This window comes from Triturus cristatus, unplaced genomic scaffold, assembly GCF_964204655.1.
Source record: "Triturus cristatus unplaced genomic scaffold, aTriCri1.1 SCAFFOLD_292, whole genome shotgun sequence".
Taxonomy (NCBI): Eukaryota; Metazoa; Chordata; class Amphibia; order Caudata; family Salamandridae; genus Triturus; species Triturus cristatus.
In genome coordinates this window covers 336,922-362,179 of record NW_028188527.1, presented here as the reverse complement: position 1 = coordinate 362,179, position 25,258 = coordinate 336,922, and the positions used below count along the sequence as shown (strand labels likewise).

Below are 25,258 nucleotides of genomic sequence, written 5' to 3'. Positions count from 1 at the left end.
GAAGCGCGTGTTTAACTGATTGTGTTTTAAAACGTGGATAATCCGAAGGTAGGAAACACAAAAGTCAGCTGGGAGCAAAGAGCCGAGTGTGCCTCGCACAGCCCTGTCTGCTCGGGACCAATCAGAGGCCGGCTCCTCCCTGTATATATTCACGGGGCTCGGGTTTGGGAGGGACATTTCTGTTCAGTGACAGCGCCCGCGCCGAGACTCGCATTACAATGGCCGAAACCGCTCCAGCCGCCGCGGCGCCTCCCGCTGAGGTCGCCCCCAAGAAAAAGCAGCAGAAGAAGACAGCGGGGGCCTCCAAGGCCAAGAAGCCTTCCGGCCCCAGCGTGGCCGATCTGATCCTGAAGGTGGTGACCGCCTCTGCCGAGAGGAAGGGAGTCTCCCTGTCGGCCATGAAGAAGGGGCTGGTCGCCGAGGGCTACGATGTGGACAAGAACAAGAGCCGGGTCAAGGCCTCCCTCAAGAGCCTGGTCAGCAAAGGCGCCCTGGCCCAGCTGAAGGGCACCGGGGCCTCCGGATCCTTCAAGGTGAACAAGAAGCAGCTGGAGGGCAAGAAGGCGGCCAAGAAGGCGGCCGCCAAGACCAAGAAACCAGCGGCCAAGAAAGCTGCCCCTGCCGCCAAGAAGCCCAAAAAGGCTCCCGCGGGGGTCAAGAAGAGCCCGAAGAAGGTCAAGAAGCCTGCGGCAGCAAAGAGCCCCAAGAAGCCCAAGGCTGCCCCCGCCAAGAAGGCTGCCAAGAGCCCAGCGAAAGCCAAGGCGGCGAAGCCCAAAGTGGCCAAGAAAAGCCCTGCCAAGGTAGTCAAACCCAAGGCAGCCAAGCCCAAAGCAGCCAAGCCCAAGAAGGCAGCGCCCAAGAAGAAGTAAGGGCTTGCACCAAGACACTGCAAACACAACGGCTCTTTTAAGAGCCATCCACCCGGTCCAGAAGAGAGCTTGTTCGTCCCCACCCTTGCACCCCGCGTGCACACTTCTCTATAATAATAAACGGCACAGTAAATCCATAGCGCACCTTTCCGCACGCGAGTGCCGTGTGTGATCTTGGTCATGTAAACGGCTCTTTTGGTGCTGCGTGGATTGAAATCTGTGTACCAAATAAAGAAGGGGGTCTGGGAGTTTATTAGACCTCCGTTTATAATAAATGTGAAATAACGTGTGCCTTGGTGCTTTCACTGTATCCGGGCAGATTCGAAGTGGTGTCTGCATAAAGCAGACGATTGTGAACGTGAAATCGAGCGCAGTTAACGGCGGCGTGTTCCAGGGTGACCAAGGGCAGTACACTTATAAAATCCTGGGCTCCTCGCCCAGTTGACCGGGGGCGAGTGGTTCGTGTGACTATGGATGGACACGGAGACAAAGGCTGACCCAAGCGCGGGCTACGGCTCCAACGTACATCATCCAATCGGAGGGTGTCTTTTTCTCCACAGCTCATTGGAGAGACAGGCTGCAGCCTCCGGTTCATTGGCCAATCATTGCACACCGCGGGCTATTTTCAAACGTGGGGCGGTCGCTTCAGCCAACCAGAGCAGCCCTCCGTCTTCGAGTGCATAAATAGGGCTCTTGCCTGCTTGAACTCCATTCTTCCTCGCTTGTCGCTGAGAGAGACCGCTCCCGCCATGGCCCGCACCAAGCAGACAGCCCGCAAGTCCACCGGCGGCAAAGCGCCTCGCAAGCAGCTGGCCACCAAGGCTGCCCGCAAGAGCGCGCCTGCCACCGGCGGCGTCAAGAAGCCTCACCGCTACCGACCCGGCACTGTGGCTCTCCGCGAGATCCGCCGCTACCAGAAGTCCACCGAGCTCCTCATCCGCAAGCTGCCCTTCCAGCGCTTGGTGAGGGAGATCGCCCAGGACTTCAAGACCGACCTGCGCTTCCAGAGCTCCGCCGTCATGGCCCTGCAAGAGGCCAGCGAGGCCTACCTGGTGGGGCTCTTCGAGGACACCAACCTGTGCGCCATCCACGCCAAGAGGGTGACCATCATGCCCAAGGACATCCAGCTGGCCCGTCGTATCCGAGGCGAGAGGGCCTAAGGAGACATGCCGACCCGAACAACCACCACAACGGCTCTTTTAAGGGCCACCACCCTGTCACATACGAGCTTCTCTTATCTGCCATGGCATGTTCTACAGGTTAGGGTGGGTGGGCTGGCTGAGAGTACCACGAGTACTGGGTAACTTATACCGGCACTGGGTGACCAGAGCACTCCGTGTTCACAGTGCACAATCGCATCTTCAATGTGTCCATCGTTTAATAAAGAGCTTTGTTTGGGTGGAGGGTTGTGTTGGGATCCGCTGGTCACAAGCCAGCGCTGTGGGGCATCTGTGCTCCCGGTACATCGGGTTCATGTGTCCGATTTCGGGAGCGCTTGCCCAGGGGCGGATTATTGCCGTTGCCCTTGGTCTTAAAGTACAAACACAACGTGACACCCGCACACACTAAAACTGGTCGCCGAAAACAATAAGCCCGTGGGCTCATTTAACGTCATCGTTACATTACAGTGCTTATGTGACACTTGGTACCAAAGAGAGGGCTCATTCATATAAACAGGTTTATTTAAACAGGCAAAACGGGTTGCCTGCTCCATCGTCCCTCGCTCATTTAACGTCATCGTTACATTACAGTGCTTACGTGAGACTTGGTCCCAAAGAGAGGGCTCATTCATATAAACATGTTTATTAAAAACGGGTTGCCTGCTCCATCGTCCCTCGGTCTGCAGCAAGACCCGTGAGAGCGGGTCTTGTGCGCTCAACATTACCTTTTAAAACACTTATTTCTCCGGTCATAATAGAAGCACATTAGCTCTTAGGGGAGGACGTGGTTGGCCCTTAAAAGAGCCGTTGTGTTAGTTGGGGATGCGCCTCGAAGCCTTACTTGGCGCTGGTGTACTTGGTGACGGCCTTGGTGCCCTCCGACACGGCGTGCTTGGCCAGCTCTCCGGGCAGCAGCAGACGCACTGCGGTCTGGATCTCCCGGGAGGTGATGGTGCGCCGCGAGTTGTAGTGGGCCAGGCGGGAAGCCTCCCCGGCGATGCGCTCGAAGATGTCGTTCACGAAGGAGTTCATGATGCCCATGGCCTTAGAGGAGATGCCGGTGTCCGGGTGCACCTGCTTCATCACTTTGTAAATGTAGATTGCATAGCTTTCCTTCCTGCTCCTCTTGCGCTTCTTCCCGTCCTTCTTGGGCGGCTTGGAGAGCGCTTTCTTGGAGCCCTTCTTGGGAGCCGGCGCGGACTTGGCTGGTTCAGGCATGGTCGACAATCTGCACCGCTTCCTGTGGAGCCGAGAGAAATAAGGCCAGGCGAGCCCGGCACTTGTATTTATAGGCTGGGCGTGTAAAGTAGCTGCTTCTCTGCTCTCCCTTCTCATTGGCAGGCAAAGGCAAGCCCCCCACCTCCTAGTGTACTGCGGTTCTGGGTCTCTGATTGGTGAAACAGAAGCCCTCCTCCCTCCAATGAGAAGTACTATCAGCGCCTAGCTGTCAACCCATCAGACGCACCCGAAGTCTTTATATCGCCGGAGTCGAGCCGAACAGCAGTACTAATCTCTCTGTTGTGTGAGTGAGCCCCTGCATCGATCGCCATGTCTGGACGCGGAAAGCAAGGAGGAAAGGCCCGCGCTAAGGCCAAGACACGCTCTTCCAGAGCCGGGCTCCAGTTCCCCGTGGGCCGTGTGCACAGGTTACTCCGGAAGGGAAGCTACGCCGAGAGGGTGGGCGCCGGTGCCCCCGTCTATTTGGCTGCAGTCCTGGAGTACCTGACCGCTGAGATCCTGGAGCTGGCCGGCAACGCTGCCCGTGACAACAAGAAGACCCGCATCATCCCCAGACACCTCCAGCTGGCCATCCGCAACGACGAGGAGCTGAATAAGCTGCTGGGCCGAGTCACCATCGCCCAGGGAGGAGTCCTGCCCAACATCCAGGCCGTGCTGCTGCCCAAGAAAACCGAGAGCCACAAGGCAGGGGGCAAAGCAAGCAAGTAAAGGCCCGCAGACCACCGTGGAAACACACCCTAAACACAAAGGCTCTTTTCAGGGCCAACCACAGACTCCATCAAAGAGCGTATCCGTGCCAAGGTGTTACTCTGGCAGGCTTCATAGTCGCGGCAGCGCCCGCACCGTCGCTACATAGGAGGGATGCCCAAGCCCTCGGACGGACACATAAATGCTGCCCCCGTCCCAAAACCGAGCTTGAGGCCGACGAGAATAATCTTTTTGTAAAAATAAATAAATACGTGTTTATAGGGGCAGTTTACAGACTTGCCACGACCGGGCCTGACCTGTGGACAGTGTTACGGGGTTGCGGGCGGCCGCACACAGCGGGGTGGTGCCGGTGAGGCCGTTAATGTGTTGGCTCCATTAAAACATTTCAGAGCCTGCTGTTCATAGTGGGAGCGGGCACCGAGCGCCAGGGTTAGGCGGGCCGCGGTGATGAGTGGGGGCCGGGAAGGGAGGCGTGTGTGTGTGCTTGACTGTGATCCGTGCCCCGGCGGCAGCTGCTGAGCCCACGACAAAGAGGCGGCTGGGAGCGCGCTCTTTTTCAAACGGCAACGGCCGCTCCAGCCCCCCGCTCCCTGCAGAGGGCGGTCCAGGGGCGGGCTCCCCCTCGCCTTCCGTTGAGTCACGTGGGCCGCTTGGAGCGCCCTAGCCGGTCCGCCGCAGCTCCTCCATATAAGCAGCCGTCGCTGGCTGTTTCCTCATTTCTGCTCAGTCACAGTACCGACAGGACAACATGTCTGGACGCGGCAAAGGAGGGAAGGGGCTCGGCAAAGGCGGCGCCAAGAGGCACCGCAAGGTGCTCCGGGACAACATCCAGGGCATCACCAAGCCGGCCATTCGCCGCCTGGCGCGCCGTGGCGGGGTCAAGCGCATCTCCGGCCTCATCTACGAGGAGACCCGCGGGGTGCTGAAGGTTTTCCTGGAGAATGTGATCCGGGACGCCGTCACCTACACCGAGCACGCCAAGAGGAAGACCGTCACCGCCATGGATGTCGTTTACGCCCTGAAGCGCCAGGGCCGCACCCTCTACGGATTCGGCGGTTAAACTCTCGACTTGCCCACGGAAAGAAAGAGAAAAAAAAACACCAACCCAAAGGCTCTTTTAAGAGCCGACCACGATGTCATGGGAGAGCTGTATCTATGCACTAGGGATCCCGCAGGGCAGGCCTGCTTTGTAGGCCCACAGCCGGTCGGGTGAGGGGGGCATTTCTCCGAAACCGCCATGCAAGGCACTGTCCTGGGGCCAGGGCACCTTCCTGGAGCCCCGCGTCCATCCTAGTCCCGCCCACGGGGCCCGCTGTCCTGAAGCCCTGTACTGGCCACCTAAGGCGGGTATAGCCCGGCCCAGGGGCCCGCCATTCTGGAGCTCTGTACTTGGGACCTAAGGCGGGTATAGCCCGGCCCGGGGGCCCGCCATCCTGGAGCCCTGGACTGGGGACCCATGGCGAGTTTGGCCCGGCCCAGGGCCGGTCATTTCCCTCGACTATTAAGCCCCCACGTAGTGGGGGCTTACAGAACACGAATGAGGGACAAAGGTTCGAGCTAGCGGCGGCGGCCGCGCGGCCGGCCATCTTGTCGCCGATTTGCGCGACCAGATGGCCCACGGAGCTGCGCGACCAGATGGCCGGGCGGCGGAACGGCCGCGCTACCTCTAACTTTTGTCTCTCGCTCGGGCGCTGTAAGCCCCCACTTCGTGGGGGCTTAATAGTCGGTAAAATAGAGCGTTCCCATGCAGGCCCATGGGGTGTGCGATCCTCATTTTTTTTGTGACCGATTTCGGGACTCTAAGCACCTGTTTTAGTGCTTTTTTTTTTTTATTATTGTTTTGTTGACATTTTGGTTCAAGGGGACCACGGCACTACTTCTACCCGGGGCAATGGAGCTCCACTTCGGGTAACATTTCAGGTTTTCCCCCTCAGCTGGAGATGGGCCCCCCAAAAAAAAAAAAATCGTAATCCTAATAAAATACATATATTTTTATTTTTTTTCACCCAAAAATGAAATAACGTCCTTCACAGTATCTGGTCCATTTTGTAGCCTCCAGTCACCCCTTTAACAATGTTTAAAAAAAAATATAAAAATAAAAATACTAAAATTTTAGGTCAAATGGGACGAAGTCACTTTTTCTACACAGGGTGCTCCAATTGGGGTAATATTTCAGGATTTACCCCTCGACTGGAGGTGGGAAAAATACTTCACTCAAAGGGTACATAAAGCCCTTTACATTATCAGATCCAAGACTTCAGTGTCTCGGGCCCATTTCTAGCCTCCAGGCGCTTGTTTTGTTCTTTTTATGACATTTTGAAATTTACAGGTTTATGGGGACACAGTAGCTCGTTCTACCCAGGGCTATGGAGCTCCGCGCAGGGTAAGATTTCAAGTTTCGCCCCGGGCTGGAGATGTGAAAACGCAACACTTCACATACTCAGCAAAGTGTATTTAACCCCTTTACAGTATCAGAACAAGGCCTTGGGCCTACCTCCAGCCTCCAGGCACCAATTTTACTGATACTTGTGACATTTGCAGGTGTTAGGCTTCAAGGGGATGAAGTCGCACCTTCTACCCAGGGTTATGGAGCTCCGCGCAGGGTAAGATTTCAGGATTCACCCCTGGCTGTGGTGCGAAAATAAAACACTTCACATACTCAGTACAGTCTATTTAACCCTTAACAGTATCAGAACAAGGCCTGCAAGGCCTTGGGCCTACTTCCAGCCTCCTGGCACCAGTTTTACTGATACTTGTGACATTTAAAGGTGTTAGGCTTCAAGGGGATGAAGTCGCACCTTCTACCCAGGGTTATGGAGCTCCGCGCAGGGTAAGATTTCAGGTTTCACCCCTGGCTGCAGGGGTGAAAACAAAACACTTCACAGACTCAGTAAAGTGTATTTAACTCCTTCACAGCATCAGAACAAGGCCTGCAAGGCCTTGGGTGTGTTTCCAGCCTCCAGGCACCAATTTACTGATACTTGTGACATTTGCAGGGGTTAGGCTTCAAGGGGATGAAGCCGCACCTTCTACCCAGGGTTATGGAGCTCCGCGCAGGGTGAGATTTCAGGGTTTACCCCCGGATGGAAGTGTGAAAATAAAACACTTCACATACTCAGGAAAGTGTATTTAGCTGCTTTACAGTATCAGAATAAGGCCTGCAAGGTCTTGGGTGTGTTTCCAGCCTCCAGGCACCAATTTACTGATACTTGTGACATTTGCAGGTGTGAGGCATCATGGGGATGAAGTCGCACCTTCTACCCAGGGTTATGGAGCTCCGCGCAGGGTGAGATTTCAGGGTTCACCCCTGGATGGAAGTGTGAACATAAAACACTTCACATACTCAGGAAAGAGTATTTAGCTGCTTTACAGTATCAGAATAAGGCCTGCAAGGCCTTGGGACTACTTCCAGCCTCCTGGCACCAGTTTTACTGATACTTGTGACATTTGCAGGTGTTAGGCTTCAAGGGGATGAAGTCGCACCTTCTACCCAGGGTCATGGAGCTCCACGCAGGGTAAGATTTCAGGCTTCGCCCCAGGCTGGAGGAGTGAAAATAAAACACATCACATACTCAGGAAAGTGTATTTAACTCCTTTACAGTATCAGAATAAGGCCTGCAAGGCCTTGGGCCTACATCCAGCCTCCTGGCACCAGTTTTACTGATACTTGTGACATTCGTAGTTGTTAGGCTTCAAGGGGATGAAGTCGCGCCTTCTAACCAGGGTCATGGAGCTCCGCGCAGGGTAAGATTTCAGGTTTCACCCCTGGCTGCAGGGGTGAAAACAAAACACTTCACAGACTCAGTAAAGTGTATTTAACTCCTTCACAGCATCAGAACAAGGCCTGCAAGGCCTTGGGTGTGTTTCCAGCCTCCAGGCACCAATTTACTGATACTTGTGACATTTGCAGGTGTTAGGCATCAAGGGGATGAAGTCGCACCTTCTACCCAGGGTTATGGAGCTCCGCGCAGGGTAAGATTTCAGGTTTCACCCCTGGCTGCAGGGGTGAAAACAAAACACTTCGCATACTCAGTAAAGTGCATTTCACTCCTTTACAGTATCAGAACAAGGCCTGCAAGGCCTTGGGCCTACTTCCAGCCTCCTGGCACCAATTTACTGATACTTGTGACATTTGCAGGGGTTAGGCTTCAAGGGGATGAAGCCGCACCTTCTACCCAGGGTTATGGAGCTCCGCGCAGAGTGAGATTTCAGGGTTTACCCCTGGATGGAAGTGTGAACATAAAACACTTCACATACTCAGGAAAGTGTATGTAGCTGCTTTACAGTATCAGAATAAGGCATGCAAGGCCTTGGGCCTACTTCCAGCCTCCTGGCACCAGTTTTACTGATACTTGTGACATTTGCAGGTGTTAGGCATCAAGGGGATGAAGTCGCACCTTCTACCCAGGGTCATGGAGCTCCGCGCAGGGTGAGATTTCAGGGTTCACCCCTGGCTGCAGGTGGGAAAATAAAACACTTCACATACTCAGGAAAGTGTATTTAGCTCCTTTACAGTATCAGAATGAGGCCTGCAAGGCCTTGGGCCTACTTCCAGACTCCTGGCACCAGTTTTACTGATACTTGTGACATTTGCAGGGGTTAGGCTTCAAGGGGATGAAGTCGCACCTTCTACCCAGGGTTATGGAGCTCCGCGCAGGGTGAGATTTCAGGGTTTACCCCTGGATGGAAGTGTGAAAATAAAACACTTCACATACTCAGGAAAGTGTATTAGGTGCTTTACAGTATCAGAATAAGGCCTGCAAGGCCTTGGGCCTACTTCCAGCCTCCTGGCACCAGTTTACTGATACTTGTGACATTTGCAGGGGTTAGGCTTCAAGGGGATGAAGTCGCACCTTCTACCCAGGGTTATGGAGCTCCGCGCAGGGTGAGATTTCAGGGTTTACCCCTGGATGGAAGTGTGAACATAAAACACTTCACATACTCAGGAAAGTGTATGTAGCTGCTTTACAGTATCAGAATAAGGCATGCAAGGCCTTGGGCCTACTTCCAGCCTCCTGGCACCAGTTTTACTGATACTTGTGACATTTGCAGGTGTTAGGCATCAAGGGGATGAAGTCGCACCTTCTACCCAGGGTCATGGAGCTCCGCGCAGGGTGAGATTTCAGGGTTCACCCCTGGCTGCAGGTGGGAAAATAAAACACTTCACATACTCAGGAAAGTGTATTTAGCTCCTTTACAGTATCAGAATGAGGCCTGCAAGGCCGTGTGTGTGTTTCCAGCATCCTGGCACTAGTTTTACTGATACTTTGTGACATTTGCAGGTTTTAGGCTTCAAGGGGATGAAGTCGCACCTTCTACCCAGGTTTATGGAGCTCCGCGCAGGGTAAGATTTCAGGGTTCACCCCAGGCTTGAGCTGAGAAAATAAAACACTTCACATTCTCAGGAAAGTGTTTTTATCTCCTTTCCAGTATCAGAATAGGGCCTGCAAGGCCTTGGGCCTACTTCCAGCCTCCTGGCACCAGTTTTTCTGATACTTGTGACATTTGCAGGTGTTAGGCTTCAAGGGGATGAAGTCGCGCCTTCTACCCAGGGTCATGGAGCTCCGCGCAGGGTAAGATTTCAGGTTTCACCCCTGGCTGCAGGGGTGAAAACAAAACACTTCACAGACTCAGTAAAGTGTATTTAACTCCTTCACAGCATCAGAACAAGGCCTGCAAGGCCTTGGGTGTGTTTCCAGCCTCCAGGCACCAATTTACTGATACTTGTGACATTTGCAGGTGTTAGGCATCAAGGGGATGAAGTCGCACCTTCTACCCAGGGTTATGGAGCTCCGCGCAGGGTAAGATTTCAGGTTTCACCCCTGGCTGCAGGGGTGAAAACAAAACACTTCGCATACTCAGTAAAGTGCATTTCACTCCTTTACAGTATCAGAACAAGGCCTGCAAGGCCTTGGGCCTACTTCCAGCCTCCTGGCACCAATTTACTGATACTTGTGACATTTGCAGGGGTTAGGCTTCAAGGGGATGAAGCCGCACCTTCTACCCAGGGTTATGGAGCTCCGCGCAGAGTGAGATTTCAGGGTTTACCCCTGGATGGAAGTGTGAACATAAAACACTTCACATACTCAGGAAAGTGTATGTAGCTGCTTTACAGTATCAGAATAAGGCATGCAAGGCCTTGGGCCTACTTCCAGCCTCCTGGCACCAGTTTTACTGATACTTGTGACATTTGCAGGTGTTAGGCATCAAGGGGATGAAGTCGCACCTTCTACCCAGGGTCATGGAGCTCCGCGCAGGGTGAGATTTCAGGGTTCACCCCTGGCTGCAGGTGGGAAAATAAAACACTTCACATACTCAGGAAAGTGTATTTAGCTCCTTTACAGTATCAGAATGAGGCCTGCAAGGCCTTGGGCCTACTTCCAGACTCCTGGCACCAGTTTTACTGATACTTGTGACATTTGCAGGGGTTAGGCTTCAAGGGGATGAAGTCGCACCTTCTACCCAGGGTTATGGAGCTCCGCGCAGGGTGAGATTTCAGGGTTTACCCCTGGATGGAAGTGTGAAAATAAAACACTTCACATACTCAGGAAAGTGTATTAGGTGCTTTACAGTATCAGAATAAGGCCTGCAAGGCCTTGGGCCTACTTCCAGCCTCCTGGCACCAGTTTACTGATACTTGTGACATTTGCAGGGGTTAGGCTTCAAGGGGATGAAGTCGCACCTTCTACCCAGGGTTATGGAGCTCCGCGCAGGGTGAGATTTCAGGGTTTACCCCTGGATGGAAGTGTGAACATAAAACACTTCACATACTCAGGAAAGTGTATGTAGCTGCTTTACAGTATCAGAATAAGGCATGCAAGGCCTTGGGCCTACTTCCAGCCTCCTGGCACCAGTTTTACTGATACTTGTGACATTTGCAGGTGTTAGGCATCAAGGGGATGAAGTCGCACCTTCTACCCAGGGTCATGGAGCTCCGCGCAGGGTGAGATTTCAGGGTTCACCCCTGGCTGCAGGTGGGAAAATAAAACACTTCACATACTCAGGAAAGTGTATTTAGCTCCTTTACAGTATCAGAATGAGGCCTGCAAGGCCTTGGGCCTACTTCCAGACTCCTGGCACCAGTTTTACTGATACTTGTGACATTTGCAGGTGTTAGGCTTCAAGGGGATGAAGTCGCACCTTCTACCCAGGTTTATGGAGCTCCGCGCAGGGTAAGATTTCAGGTTTCACCCCCGGCTGCAGGTGTGAAAACAAAACACTTCACAGACTCAGTAAAGTGTATTTAACTCCTTCACAGCATCAAAACAAGGCCTGCAAGGTCTTGGGTGTGTTTCCAGCCTCCAGGCACCAATTTACTGATACTTGTGACATTTGCAGGTGTGAGGCATCATGGGGATGAAGTCGCACCTTCTACCCAGGGTTATGGAGCTCCGCGCAGGGTGAGATTTCAGGGTTCACCCCTGGATGGAAGTGTGAACATAAAACACTTCACATACTCAGGAAAGAGTATTTAGCTGCTTTACAGTATCAGAATAAGGCCTGCAAGGCCTTGGGACTACTTCCAGCCTCCTGGCACCAGTTTTACTGATACTTGTGACATTTGCAGGTGTTAGGCTTCAAGGGGATGAAGTCGCACCTTCTACCCAGGGTCATGGAGCTCCACGCAGGGTAAGATTTCAGGCTTCGCCCCAGGCTGGAGGAGTGAAAATAAAACACATCACATACTCAGGAAAGTGTATTTAACTCCTTTACAGTATCAGAATAAGGCCTGCAAGGCCTTGGGCCTACATCCAGCCTCCTGGCACCAGTTTTACTGATACTTGTGACATTTGTAGTTGTTAGGCTTCAAGGGGATGAAGTCGCGCCTTCTACCCAGGGTCATGGAGCTCCGCGCAGGGTAAGATTTCAGGTTTCACCCCTGGCTGCAGGGGTGAAAACAAAACACTTCACAGACTCAGTAAAGTGTATTTAACTCCTTCACAGCATCAGAACAAGGCCTGCAAGGCCTTGGGTGTGTTTCCAGCCTCCAGGCACCAATTTACTGATACTTGTGACATTTGCAGGTGTTAGGCATCAAGGGGATGAAGTCGCACCTTCTACCCAGGGTTATGGAGCTCCGCGCAGGGTAAGATTTCAGGTTTCACCCCTGGCTGCAGGGGTGAAAACAAAACACTTCGCATACTCAGTAAAGTGCATTTCACTCCTTTACAGTATCAGAACAAGGCCTGCAAGGCCTTGGGCCTACTTCCAGCCTCCTGGCACCAATTTACTGATACTTGTGACATTTGCAGGGGTTAGGCTTCAAGGGGATGAAGCCGCACCTTCTACCCAGGGTTATGGAGCTCCGCGCAGAGTGAGATTTCAGGGTTTACCCCAGGCTGGAGGAGTGAAAATAAAACACTTCACATACTCAGGAAAGTGTATTTATCTCCTTTACAGTATCAGAATAAGGCCTGCAAGTCCTTGGGCCTACTTCGAGCCTCCTGGCACCAGTTTTACTGATACTTGTGACATTTGCAGGTGTTAGGCTTCAAGGGGATGAAGTTGCACCTTCTACCCAGGGTCATGGAGCTCCGCGCAGGGTGAGATTTCAGGGTTCACCCCAGGCTTGAGGTGTGACAATAAAACACTTCACATACTCCGGAAAGTGTAATTAACTCCTTTACCGTATCAGAATAAGGCCTGCAAGGCCTTGGGCCTACTTCCAGCCTCCAGGCACCAGTATTACTGATACTTTGTGACATTTTAAGGTGTTAAGCTTCAAGGGGATGAAGTCACACCTTGTACCCAGTGTCATGGAGCTCCGCGCAGGGTAAGATTTCAGGCTTCACCCCAGGCTGGAGGAGTGAAAATAAAACACTTCACATACTCAGGAAAGTGTATTTAACTCCTTTACAGTATCAGAATAAGGCCTGCAAGGCCTTGGGCCTACTTCCAGCCTCCAGGCACCAGTATTACTGATACTTTGTGACATTTTAAGGTGTTAGGCTTCAAGGGGATGAAGTCGCACCTTGTACCCAGGGTCATGGAGCTCCGCGCAGGGTACGATTTCAGGTTTGGAGGTGTGAACTCCGTTACAGTATCAGAACAAGACCTGCATGGCCTTGGGTGTGTTTCTAGCCTCCAGGCACCAGTTTTACTGATACTTTGTGACCTTTGGAGGAGATAAGCTTCAAGGGGACGTAGTTGCACCTTCTACCCAGGGTTATGGAGCTATGCGCAGGGTGAGATTTCAGGGTTCACCCCTGGCTGGAGGTGTGACTATGTGGATTGTTTTGTTTTCACACCTCCAGCCAGGGGTGAACCCTGAAATCTCACCCTGCGCGGAGCTCCATAACCCTGGGTAGAAGGTGCGACTTCATCCCCTTGAAGCTGTAAACCTCCAAATGTCACAAATATTACTAAAACATGTACCTGGAAGCTAGGGATGGGCCGGAGATCCTGAAGGCTAAGATCTGATACTGTGAATGGTGTTCATGTGCGTTCTGGACTTTGTGAAGTGTTTTGTTTTCTTCCCCTACCTCCATCCAAATTAGCAGCAGGCCTCGATCAGGCTACAGTGCGCAGAATATGATTTCTGGTCTCAGGTCTCCCTCGTGACATACCATTGGATTCAGGAGTGGTCCCCACTCCAGCGATAGGGCTCAGTAGAACAGTGGTAGTCACAGGCCTCACTCTGTACTGTACTATTCAGTTCCGCAGTGGGCCTCCCCGGTCATAGGCTCAGCGTCTGACATACAGTAACTCACTCTGTCTACAGATGTCACCTCAGAGGTACACCTAGCTCCAGCTGTAAAAATCAGCTCAGCAGAGTGCCTCCATGCCGGTACTGGGGTCACCATTTCAGGTGCATTCACACCCTCTGCTCTCACTTGGGGTGTCTTAAAACATGTAGGCCTAACTCGGCCGCCTTCCTTCATTGTGTCACTGTGTATTTATTGTATTGAGTCTGCACCCGCCTCCTCTGGCTCGGCGCTCGGCAGTGAATGCTCTCTGCCTGCATGTGAAGCTGCCAGCACACGGCCGCCTGGTGATGCGTGCGAGGCTGGAGCCAGGGCCGTGCCCCGCTGCTTGTAAGCCCCGAGCCGAGGGTGCCACAGCCGAGGGTGCAGGCGCGCGGGGAGGGCCCCCTGGCCCCCGTGCCAGGGGCTCCCTGGCATTGTTTCCACCCCGCGCTCGGCCGGCGGAGCCCTGTGTTACTTCGGCCCGTTCCAGAACGCGCTCCCCGCGGCCCCCGCAGCCCCACTGTGACGCCACAGGGCCCGCTCCCTGCAGGAGCCCCCTCCCTCCCGCGGGCCGCCGCTCCCGGCCGCAGGAGTCGAGAGAGGACCGGGGAAAAGGGGTCCGGAGCCCGGGATTTCAGGCATGGAGGCGCCCGCCGTCGGGGGAGCGCCGAGTCTCCCCGCGGATCACAAGCCAGGGATGAGGGGTGGATCCGAAACGGGGGCAGGCCCGGGAGAGGGCCGAAGCTGGGCTCCTGGTCATGTATGCGTGGAAGCGCGTGTTTAACTGATTGTGTTTTAAAACGTGGATAATCCGAAGGTAGGAAACACAAAAGTCAGCTGGGAGCAAAGAGCCGAGTGTGCCTCGCACAGCCCTGTCTGCTCGGGACCAATCAGAGGCCGGCTCCTCCCTGTATATATTCACGGGGCTCGGGTTTGGGAGGGACATTTCTGTTCAGTGACAGCGCCCGCGCCGAGACTCGCATTACAATGGCCGAAACCGCTCCAGCCGCCGCGGCGCCTCCCGCTGAGGTCGCCCCCAAGAAAAAGCAGCAGAAGAAGACAGCGGGGGCCTCCAAGGCCAAGAAGCCTTCCGGCCCCAGCGTGGCCGATCTGATCCTGAAGGTGGTGACCGCCTCTGCCGAGAGGAAGGGAGTCTCCCTGTCGGCCATGAAGAAGGGGCTGGTCGCCGAGGGCTACGATGTGGACAAGAACAAGAGCCGGGTCAAGGCCTCCCTCAAGAGCCTGGTCAGCAAAGGCGCCCTGGCCCAGCTGAAGGGCACCGGGGCCTCCGGATCCTTCAAGGTGAACAAGAAGCAGCTGGAGGGCAAGAAGGCGGCCAAGAAGGCGGCCGCCAAGACCAAGAAACCAGCGGCCAAGAAAGCTGCCCCTGCCGCCAAGAAGCCCAAAAAGGCTCCCGCGGGGGTCAAGAAGAGCCCGAAGAAGGTCAAGAAGCCTGCGGCAGCAAAGAGCCCCAAGAAGCCCAAGGCTGCCCCCGCCAAGAAGGCTGCCAAGAGCCCAGCGAAAGCCAAGGCGGCGAAGCCCAAAGTGGCCAAGAAAAGCCCTGCCAAGGTAGTCAAACCCAAGGCAGCCAAGCCCAAAGCAGCCAAGCCCAAGAAGGCAGCGCCCAAGAAGAAGTAAGGGCTTGCACCAAGACACTGCAAACACAACGGCTCTTTTAAGAGCCATCCACCCGGTCCAGAAGAGAGCTTGTTCGTCCCCACCCTTGCACCCCGCGTGCACACTTCTCTATAATAATAAACGGCACAGTAAATCCATAGCGCACCTTTCCGCACGCGAGTGCCGTGTGTGATCTTGGTCATGTAAACGGCTCTTTTGGTGCTGCGTGGATTGAAATCTGTGTACCAAATAAAGAAGGGGGTCTGGGAGTTTATTAGACCTCCGTTTATAATAAATGTGAAATAACGTGTGCCTTGGTGCTTTCACTGTATCCGGGCAGATTCGAAGTGGTGTCTGCATAAAGCAGACGATTGTGAACGTGAAATCGAGCGCAGTTAACGGCGGCGTGTTCCAGGGTGACCAAGGGCAGTACACTTATAAAATCCTGGGCTCCTCGCCCAGTTGACCGGGGGCGAGTGGTTCGTGTGACTATGGATGGACACGGAGACAAAGGCTGACCCAAGCGCGGGCTACGGCTCCAACGTACATCATCCAATCGGAGGGTGTCTTTTTCTCCACAGCTCATTGGAGAGACAGGCTGCAGCCTCCGGTTCATTGGCCAATCATTGCACACCGCGGGCTATTTTCAAACGTGGGGCGGTCGCTTCAGCCAACCAGAGCAGCCCTCCGTCTTCGAGTGCATAAATAGGGCTCTTGCCTGCTTGAACTCCATTCTTCCTCGCTTGTCGCTGAGAGAGACCGCTCCCGCCATGGCCCGCACCAAGCAGACAGCCCGCAAGTCCACCGGCGGCAAAGCGCCTCGCAAGCAGCTGGCCACCAAGGCTGCCCGCAAGAGCGCGCCTGCCACCGGCGGCGTCAAGAAGCCTCACCGCTACCGACCCGGCACTGTGGCTCTCCGCGAGATCCGCCGCTACCAGAAGTCCACCGAGCTCCTCATCCGCAAGCTGCCCTTCCAGCGCTTGGTGAGGGAGATCGCCCAGGACTTCAAGACCGACCTGCGCTTCCAGAGCTCCGCCGTCATGGCCCTGCAAGAGGCCAGCGAGGCCTACCTGGTGGGGCTCTTCGAGGACACCAACCTGTGCGCCATCCACGCCAAGAGGGTGACCATCATGCCCAAGGACATCCAGCTGGCCCGTCGTATCCGAGGCGAGAGGGCCTAAGGAGACACGCCGACCCGAACAACCACCACAACGGCTCTTTTAAGGGCCACCACCCTGTCACATACGAGCTTCTCTTATCTGCCATGGCATGTTCTACAGGTTAGGGTGGGTGGGCTGGCTGAGAGTACCACGAGTACTGGGTAACTTATACCGGCACTGGGTGACCAGAGCACTCCGTGTTCACAGTGCACAATCGCATCTTCAATGTGTCCATCGTTTAATAAAGAGCTTTGTTTGGGTGGAGGGTTGTGTTGGGATCCGCTGGTCACAAGCCAGCGCTGTGGGGCATCTGTGCTCCCGGTACATCGGGTTCATGTGTCCGATTTCGGGAGCGCTTGCCCAGGGGCGGATTATTGCCGTTGCCCTTGGTCTTAAAGTACAAACACAACGTGACACCCGCACACACTAAAACTGGTCGCCGAAAACAATAAGCCCGTGGGCTCATTTAACGTCATCGTTACATTACAGTGCTTATGTGACACTTGGTACCAAAGAGAGGGCTCATTCATATAAACAGGTTTATTTAAACAGGCAAAACGGGTTGCCTGCTCCATCGTCCCTCGCTCATTTAACGTCATCGTTACATTACAGTGCTTACGTGAGACTTGGTCCCAAAGAGAGGGCTCATTCATATAAACATGTTTATTAAAAACGGGTTGCCTGCTCCATCGTCCCTCGGTCTGCAGCAAGACCCGTGAGAGCGGGTCTTGTGCGCTCAACATTACCTTTTAAAACACTTATTTCTCCGGTCATAATAGAAGCACATTAGCTCTTAGGGGAGGACGTGGTTGGCCCTTAAAAGAGCCGTTGTGTTAGTTGGGGATGCGCCTCGAAGCCTTACTTGGCGCTGGTGTACTTGGTGACGGCCTTGGTGCCCTCCGACACGGCGTGCTTGGCCAGCTCTCCGGGCAGCAGCAGACGCACTGCGGTCTGGATCTCCCGGGAGGTGATGGTGCGCCGCGAGTTGTAGTGGGCCAGGCGGGAAGCCTCCCCGGCGATGCGCTCGAAGATGTCGTTCACGAAGGAGTTCATGATGCCCATGGCCTTAGAGGAGATGCCGGTGTCCGGGTGCACCTGCTTCATCACTTTGTAAATGTAGATTGCATAGCTTTCCTTCCTGCTCCTCTTGCGCTTCTTCCCGTCCTTCTTGGGCGGCTTGGAGAGCGCTTTCTTGGAGCCCTTCTTGGGAGCCGGCGCGGACTTGGCTGGTTCAGGCATGGTCGACAATCTGCACCGCTTCCTGTGGAGCCGAGAGAAATAAGGCCAGGCGAGCCCGGCACTTGTATTTATAGGCTGGGCGTGTAAAGTAGCTGCTTCTCTGCTCTCCCTTCTCATTGGCAGGCAAAGGCAAGCCCCCCACCTCCTAGTGTACTGCGGTTCTGGGTCTCTGATTGGTGAAACAGAAGCCCTCCTCCCTCCAATGAGAAGTACTATCAGCGCCTAGCTGTCAACCCATCAGACGCACCCGAAGTCTTTATATCGCCGGAGTCGAGCCGAACAGCAGTACTAATCTCTCTGTTGTGTGAGTGAGCCCCTGCATCGATCGCCATGTCTGGACGCGGAAAGCAAGGAGGAAAGGCCCGCGCTAAGGCCAAGACACGCTCTTCCAGAGCCGGGCTCCAGTTCCCCGTGGGCCGTGTGCACAGGTTACTCCGGAAGGGAAGCTACGCCGAGAGGGTGGGCGCCGGTGCCCCCGTCTATTTGGCTGCAGTCCTGGAGTACCTGACCGCTGAGATCCTGGAGCTGGCCGGCAACGCTGCCCGTGACAACAAGAAGACCCGCATCATCCCCAGACACCTCCAGCTGGCCATCCGCAACGACGAGGAGCTGAATAAGCTGCTGGGCCGAGTCACCATCGCCCAGGGAGGAGTCCTGCCCAACATCCAGGCCGTGCTGCTGCCCAAGAAAACCGAGAGCCACAAGGCAGGGGGCAAAGCAAGCAAGTAAAGGCCCGCAGACCACCGTGGAAACACACCCTAAACACAAAGGCTCTTTTCAGGGCCAACCACAGACTCCATCAAAGAGCGTATCCGTGCCAAGGTGTTACTCTGGCAGGCTTCATAGTCGCGGCAGCGCCCGCACCGTCGCTACATAGGAGGGATGCCCAAGCCCTCGGACGGACACATAAATGCTGCCCCCGTCCCAAAACCGAGCTTGAGGCCGACGAGAATAATCTTTTTGTAAAAATAAATAAATACGTGTTTATAGGGGCAGTTTACAGACTTGCCACGACCGGGCCTGACCTGTGGACAGTGTTACGGGGTTGCGGGCGGCCGCACACAGCGGGGTGGTGCCGGTGAGGCCGTTAATGTGTTGGCTCCATTAAAACATTTCAGAGCCTGCTGTTCATAGTGGGAGCGGGCACCGAGCGCCAGGGTTAGGCGGGCCGCGGTGATGAGTGGGGGCCGGGAAGGGAGGCGTGTGTGTGTGCTTGACTGTGATCCGTGCCCCGGCGGCAGCTGCTGAGCCCACGACAAAGAGGCGGCTGGGAGCGCGCTCTTTTTCAAACGGCAACGGCCGCTCCAGCCCCCCGCTCCCTGCAGAGGGCGGTCCAGGGGCGGGCTCCCCCTCGCCTTCCGTTGAGTCACGTGGGCCGCTTGGAGCGCCCTAGCCGGTCCGCCGCAGCTCCTCCATATAAGCAGCCGTCGCTGGCTGTTTCCTCATTTCTGCTCAGTCACAGTACCGACAGGACAACATGTCTGGACGCGGCAAAGGAGGGAAGGGGCTCGGCAAAGGCGGCGCCAAGAGGCACCGCAAGGTGCTCCGGGACAACATCCAGGGCATCACCAAGCCGGCCATTCGCCGCCTGGCGCGCCGTGGCGGGGTCAAGCGCATCTCCGGCCTCATCTACGAGGAGACCCGCGGGGTGCTGAAGGTTTTCCTGGAGAATGTGATCCGGGACGCCGTCACCTACACCGAGCACGCCAAGAGGAAGACCGTCACCGCCATGGATGTCGTTTACGCCCTGAAGCGCCAGGGCCGCACCCTCTACGGATTCGGCGGTTAAACTCTCGACTTGCCCACGGAAAGAAAGAGAAAAAAAAACACCAACCCAAAGGCTCTTTTAAGAGCCGACCACGATGTCATGGGAGAGCTGTATCTATGCACTAGGGATCCCGCAGGGCAGGCCTGCTTTGTAGGCCCACAGCCGGTCGGGTGAGGGGGGCATTTCTCCGAAACCGCCATGCAAGGCACTGTCCTGGGGCCAGGGCACCTTCCTGGAGCCCCGCGTCCATCCTAGTCCCGCCCACGGGGCCCGCTGTCCTGAAGCCCTGTACTGGCCACCTAAGGCGGGTATAGCCCGGCCCAGGGGCCCGCCATTCTGGAGCTCTGTACTTGGGACCTAAGGCGGGTATAGCCCGGCCCGGGGGCCCGCCATCCTGGAGCCCTGGACTGGGGACCCATGGCGAGTTTGGCCCGGCCCAGGGCCGGTCATTTCCCTCGACTATTAAGCCCCCACGTAGTGGGGGCTTACAGAACACGAATGAGGGACAAAGGTTCGAGCTAGCGGCGGCGGCCGCGCGGCCGGCCATCTTGTCGCCGATTTGCGCGACCAGATGGCCCACGGAGCTGCGCGACCAGATGGCCGGGCGGCGGAACGGCCGCGCTACCTCTAACTTTTGTCTCTCGCTCGGGCGCTGTAAGCCCCCACTTCGTGGGGGCTTAATAGTCGGTAAAATAGAGCGTTCCCATGCAGGCCCATGGGGTGTGCGATCCTCATTTTTTTTGTGACCGATTTCGGGACTCTAAGCACCTGTTTTAGTGCTTTTTTTTTTTTATTATTGTTTTGTTGACATTTTGGTTCAAGGGGACCACGGCACTACTTCTACCCGGGGCAATGGAGCTCCACTTCGGGTAACATTTCAGGTTTTCCCCCTCAGCTGGAGATGGGCCCCCCAAAAAAAAAAAAATCGTAATCCTAATAAAATACATATATTTTTATTTTTTTTCACCCAAAAATGAAATAACGTCCTTCACAGTATCTGGTCCATTTTGTAGCCTCCAGTCACCCCTTTAACAATGTTTAAAAAAAAATATAAAAATAAAAATACTAAAATTTTAGGTCAAATGGGACGAAGTCACTTTTTCTACACAGGGTGCTCCAATTGGGGTAATATTTCAGGATTTACCCCTCGACTGGAGGTGGGAAAAATACTTCACTCAAAGGGTACATAAAGCCCTTTACATTATCAGATCCAAGACTTCAGTGTCTCGGGCCCATTTCTAGCCTCCAGGCGCTTGTTTTGTTCTTTTTATGACATTTTGAAATTTACAGGTTTATGGGGACACAGTAGCTCGTTCTACCCAGGGCTATGGAGCTCCGCGCAGGGTAAGATTTCAAGTTTCGCCCCGGGCTGGAGATGTGAAAACGCAACACTTCACATACTCAGCAAAGTGTATTTAACCCCTTTACAGTATCAGAACAAGGCCTTGGGCCTACCTCCAGCCTCCAGGCACCAATTTTACTGATACTTGTGACATTTGCAGGTGTTAGGCTTCAAGGGGATGAAGTCGCACCTTCTACCCAGGGTTATGGAGCTCCGCGCAGGGTAAGATTTCAGGATTCACCCCTGGCTGTGGTGCGAAAATAAAACACTTCACATACTCAGTACAGTCTATTTAACCCTTAACAGTATCAGAACAAGGCCTGCAAGGCCTTGGGCCTACTTCCAGCCTCCTGGCACCAGTTTTACTGATACTTGTGACATTTAAAGGTGTTAGGCTTCAAGGGGATGAAGTCGCACCTTCTACCCAGGGTTATGGAGCTCCGCGCAGGGTAAGATTTCAGGTTTCACCCCTGGCTGCAGGGGTGAAAACAAAACACTTCACAGACTCAGTAAAGTGTATTTAACTCCTTCACAGCATCAGAACAAGGCCTGCAAGGCCTTGGGTGTGTTTCCAGCCTCCAGGCACCAATTTACTGATACTTGTGACATTTGCAGGGGTTAGGCTTCAAGGGGATGAAGCCGCACCTTCTACCCAGGGTTATGGAGCTCCGCGCAGGGTGAGATTTCAGGGTTTACCCCCGGATGGAAGTGTGAAAATAAAACACTTCACATACTCAGGAAAGTGTATTTAGCTGCTTTACAGTATCAGAATAAGGCCTGCAAGGTCTTGGGTGTGTTTCCAGCCTCCAGGCACCAATTTACTGATACTTGTGACATTTGCAGGTGTGAGGCATCATGGGGATGAAGTCGCACCTTCTACCCAGGGTTATGGAGCTCCGCGCAGGGTGAGATTTCAGGGTTCACCCCTGGATGGAAGTGTGAACATAAAACACTTCACATACTCAGGAAAGAGTATTTAGCTGCTTTACAGTATCAGAATAAGGCCTGCAAGGCCTTGGGACTACTTCCAGCCTCCTGGCACCAGTTTTACTGATACTTGTGACATTTGCAGGTGTTAGGCTTCAAGGGGATGAAGTCGCACCTTCTACCCAGGGTCATGGAGCTCCACGCAGGGTAAGATTTCAGGCTTCGCCCCAGGCTGGAGGAGTGAAAATAAAACACATCACATACTCAGGAAAGTGTATTTAACTCCTTTACAGTATCAGAATAAGGCCTGCAAGGCCTTGGGCCTACATCCAGCCTCCTGGCACCAGTTTTACTGATACTTGTGACATTCGTAGTTGTTAGGCTTCAAGGGGATGAAGTCGCGCCTTCTAACCAGGGTCATGGAGCTCCGCGCAGGGTAAGATTTCAGGTTTCACCCCTGGCTGCAGGGGTGAAAACAAAACACTTCACAGACTCAGTAAAGTGTATTTAACTCCTTCACAGCATCAGAACAAGGCCTGCAAGGCCTTGGGTGTGTTTCCAGCCTCCAGGCACCAATTTACTGATACTTGTGACATTTGCAGGTGTTAGGCATCAAGGGGATGAAGTCGCACCTTCTACCCAGGGTTATGGAGCTCCGCGCAGGGTAAGATTTCAGGTTTCACCCCTGGCTGCAGGGGTGAAAACAAAACACTTCGCATACTCAGTAAAGTGCATTTCACTCCTTTACAGTATCAGAACAAGGCCTGCAAGGCCTTGGGCCTACTTCCAGCCTCCTGGCACCAATTTACTGATACTTGTGACATTTGCAGGGGTTAGGCTTCAAGGGGATGAAGCCGCACCTTCTACCCAGGGTTATGGAGCTCCGCGCAGAGTGAGATTTCAGGGTTTACCCCTGGATGGAAGTGTGAACATAAAACACTTCACATACTCAGGAAAGTGTATGTAGCTGCTTTACAGTATCAGAATAAGGCATGCAAGGCCTTGGGCCTACTTCCAGCCTCCTGGCACCAGTTTTACTGATACTTGTGACATTTGCAGGTGTTAGGCATCAAGGGGATGAAGTCGCACCTTCTACCCAGGGTCATGGAGCTCCGCGCAGGGTGAGATTTCAGGGTTCACCCCTGGCTGCAGGTGGGAAAATAAAACACTTCACATACTCAGGAAAGTGTATTTAGCTCCTTTACAGTATCAGAATGAGGCCTGCAAGGCCTTGGGCCTACTTCCAGACTCCTGGCACCAGTTTTACTGATACTTGTGACATTTGCAGGGGTTAGGCTTCAAGGGGATGAAGTCGCACCTTCTACCCAGGGTTATGGAGCTCCGCGCAGGGTGAGATTTCAGGGTTTACCCCTGGATGGAAGTGTGAAAATAAAACACTTCACATACTCAGGAAAGTGTATTAGGTGCTTTACAGTATCAGAATAAGGCCTGCAAGGCCTTGGGCCTACTTCCAGCCTCCTGGCACCAGTTTACTGATACTTGTGACATTTGCAGGGGTTAGGCTTCAAGGGGATGAAGTCGCACCTTCTACCCAGGGTTATGGAGCTCCGCGCAGGGTGAGATTTCAGGGTTTACCCCTGGATGGAAGTGTGAACATAAAACACTTCACATACTCAGGAAAGTGTATGTAGCTGCTTTACAGTATCAGAATAAGGCATGCAAGGCCTTGGGCCTACTTCCAGCCTCCTGGCACCAGTTTTACTGATACTTGTGACATTTGCAGGTGTTAGGCATCAAGGGGATGAAGTCGCACCTTCTACCCAGGGTCATGGAGCTCCGCGCAGGGTGAGATTTCAGGGTTCACCCCTGGCTGCAGGTGGGAAAATAAAACACTTCACATACTCAGGAAAGTGTATTTAGCTCCTTTACAGTATCAGAATGAGGCCTGCAAGGCCGTGTGTGTGTTTCCAGCATCCTGGCACTAGTTTTACTGATACTTTGTGACATTTGCAGGTTTTAGGCTTCAAGGGGATGAAGTCGCACCTTCTACCCAGGTTTATGGAGCTCCGCGCAGGGTAAGATTTCAGGGTTCACCCCAGGCTTGAGCTGAGAAAATAAAACACTTCACATTCTCAGGAAAGTGTTTTTATCTCCTTTCCAGTATCAGAATAGGGCCTGCAAGGCCTTGGGCCTACTTCCAGCCTCCTGGCACCAGTTTTTCTGATACTTGTGACATTTGCAGGTGTTAGGCTTCAAGGGGATGAAGTCGCGCCTTCTACCCAGGGTCATGGAGCTCCGCGCAGGGTAAGATTTCAGGTTTCACCCCTGGCTGCAGGGGTGAAAACAAAACACTTCACAGACTCAGTAAAGTGTATTTAACTCCTTCACAGCATCAGAACAAGGCCTGCAAGGCCTTGGGTGTGTTTCCAGCCTCCAGGCACCAATTTACTGATACTTGTGACATTTGCAGGTGTTAGGCATCAAGGGGATGAAGTCGCACCTTCTACCCAGGGTTATGGAGCTCCGCGCAGGGTAAGATTTCAGGTTTCACCCCTGGCTGCAGGGGTGAAAACAAAACACTTCGCATACTCAGTAAAGTGCATTTCACTCCTTTACAGTATCAGAACAAGGCCTGCAAGGCCTTGGGCCTACTTCCAGCCTCCTGGCACCAATTTACTGATACTTGTGACATTTGCAGGGGTTAGGCTTCAAGGGGATGAAGCCGCACCTTCTACCCAGGGTTATGGAGCTCCGCGCAGAGTGAGATTTCAGGGTTTACCCCTGGATGGAAGTGTGAACATAAAACACTTCACATACTCAGGAAAGTGTATGTAGCTGCTTTACAGTATCAGAATAAGGCATGCAAGGCCTTGGGCCTACTTCCAGCCTCCTGGCACCAGTTTTACTGATACTTGTGACATTTGCAGGTGTTAGGCATCAAGGGGATGAAGTCGCACCTTCTACCCAGGGTCATGGAGCTCCGCGCAGGGTGAGATTTCAGGGTTCACCCCTGGCTGCAGGTGGGAAAATAAAACACTTCACATACTCAGGAAAGTGTATTTAGCTCCTTTACAGTATCAGAATGAGGCCTGCAAGGCCTTGGGCCTACTTCCAGACTCCTGGCACCAGTTTTACTGATACTTGTGACATTTGCAGGGGTTAGGCTTCAAGGGGATGAAGTCGCACCTTCTACCCAGGGTTATGGAGCTCCGCGCAGGGTGAGATTTCAGGGTTTACCCCTGGATGGAAGTGTGAAAATAAAACACTTCACATACTCAGGAAAGTGTATTAGGTGCTTTACAGTATCAGAATAAGGCCTGCAAGGCCTTGGGCCTACTTCCAGCCTCCTGGCACCAGTTTACTGATACTTGTGACATTTGCAGGGGTTAGGCTTCAAGGGGATGAAGTCGCACCTTCTACCCAGGGTTATGGAGCTCCGCGCAGGGTGAGATTTCAGGGTTTACCCCTGGATGGAAGTGTGAACATAAAACACTTCACATACTCAGGAAAGTGTATGTAGCTGCTTTACAGTATCAGAATAAGGCATGCAAGGCCTTGGGCCTACTTCCAGCCTCCTGGCAC

General features: G+C 53.7%; 4 protein-coding genes and 2 pseudogenes across 4 annotated transcripts; all 6 read left to right on the top strand.

The window, feature by feature from the left end:
• Positions 1–218: 218 nt before the first annotated feature.
• Positions 219–1,162, top strand: LOC146768921 (histone H1.3-like). The gene has a single exon (XM_085640587.1). It carries the CDS (start codon positions 219–221, stop codon positions 867–869), a length of 651 nt encoding a protein of 216 aa, XP_085496713.1. The 3' UTR covers positions 870–1,162.
• A 155-nt stretch (positions 1,163–1,317) lies between these two features.
• On the top strand, positions 1,318–2,029 carry LOC146768920 (histone H3). Its single transcript, XM_085640622.1, has one exon. The coding sequence runs from the start codon at positions 1,619–1,621 to the stop codon at positions 2,027–2,029; it is 411 nt and encodes a 136-aa protein (XP_085496748.1). The 5' UTR covers positions 1,318–1,618.
• Positions 2,030–3,577: 1,548 nt separating this feature from the next.
• LOC146768919 (uncharacterized) lies at positions 3,578–5,433 on the top strand (annotated as a pseudogene).
• A 9,216-nt stretch (positions 5,434–14,649) lies between these two features.
• LOC146768918 (histone H1.3-like) lies at positions 14,650–15,593 on the top strand. Its single transcript, XM_085640639.1, has one exon. It carries the CDS (start codon positions 14,650–14,652, stop codon positions 15,298–15,300), a length of 651 nt encoding a protein of 216 aa, XP_085496765.1. The 3' UTR covers positions 15,301–15,593.
• A 155-nt stretch (positions 15,594–15,748) lies between these two features.
• On the top strand, positions 15,749–16,489 carry LOC146768917 (histone H3). The gene has a single exon (XM_085640640.1). The coding sequence runs from the start codon at positions 16,050–16,052 to the stop codon at positions 16,458–16,460; it is 411 nt and encodes a 136-aa protein (XP_085496766.1). The 5' UTR covers positions 15,749–16,049; the 3' UTR covers positions 16,461–16,489.
• A 1,519-nt stretch (positions 16,490–18,008) lies between these two features.
• On the top strand, positions 18,009–19,864 carry LOC146768916 (uncharacterized; annotated as a pseudogene).
• Positions 19,865–25,258: the final 5,394 nt, after the last annotated feature.

Excerpts from the sequence above, each read along its gene's own strand:
- LOC146768921 (XM_085640587.1), top strand. The coding sequence starts at position 219 with ATGGCCGAAACCGCTCCAGCCGCCGCGGCGCCTCCCGCTGAGGTCGCC.
- LOC146768920 (XM_085640622.1), top strand. The coding sequence starts at position 1,619 with ATGGCCCGCACCAAGCAGACAGCCCGCAAGTCCACCGGCGGCAAAGCG.
- LOC146768918 (XM_085640639.1), top strand. The coding sequence starts at position 14,650 with ATGGCCGAAACCGCTCCAGCCGCCGCGGCGCCTCCCGCTGAGGTCGCC.
- LOC146768917 (XM_085640640.1), top strand. The coding sequence starts at position 16,050 with ATGGCCCGCACCAAGCAGACAGCCCGCAAGTCCACCGGCGGCAAAGCG.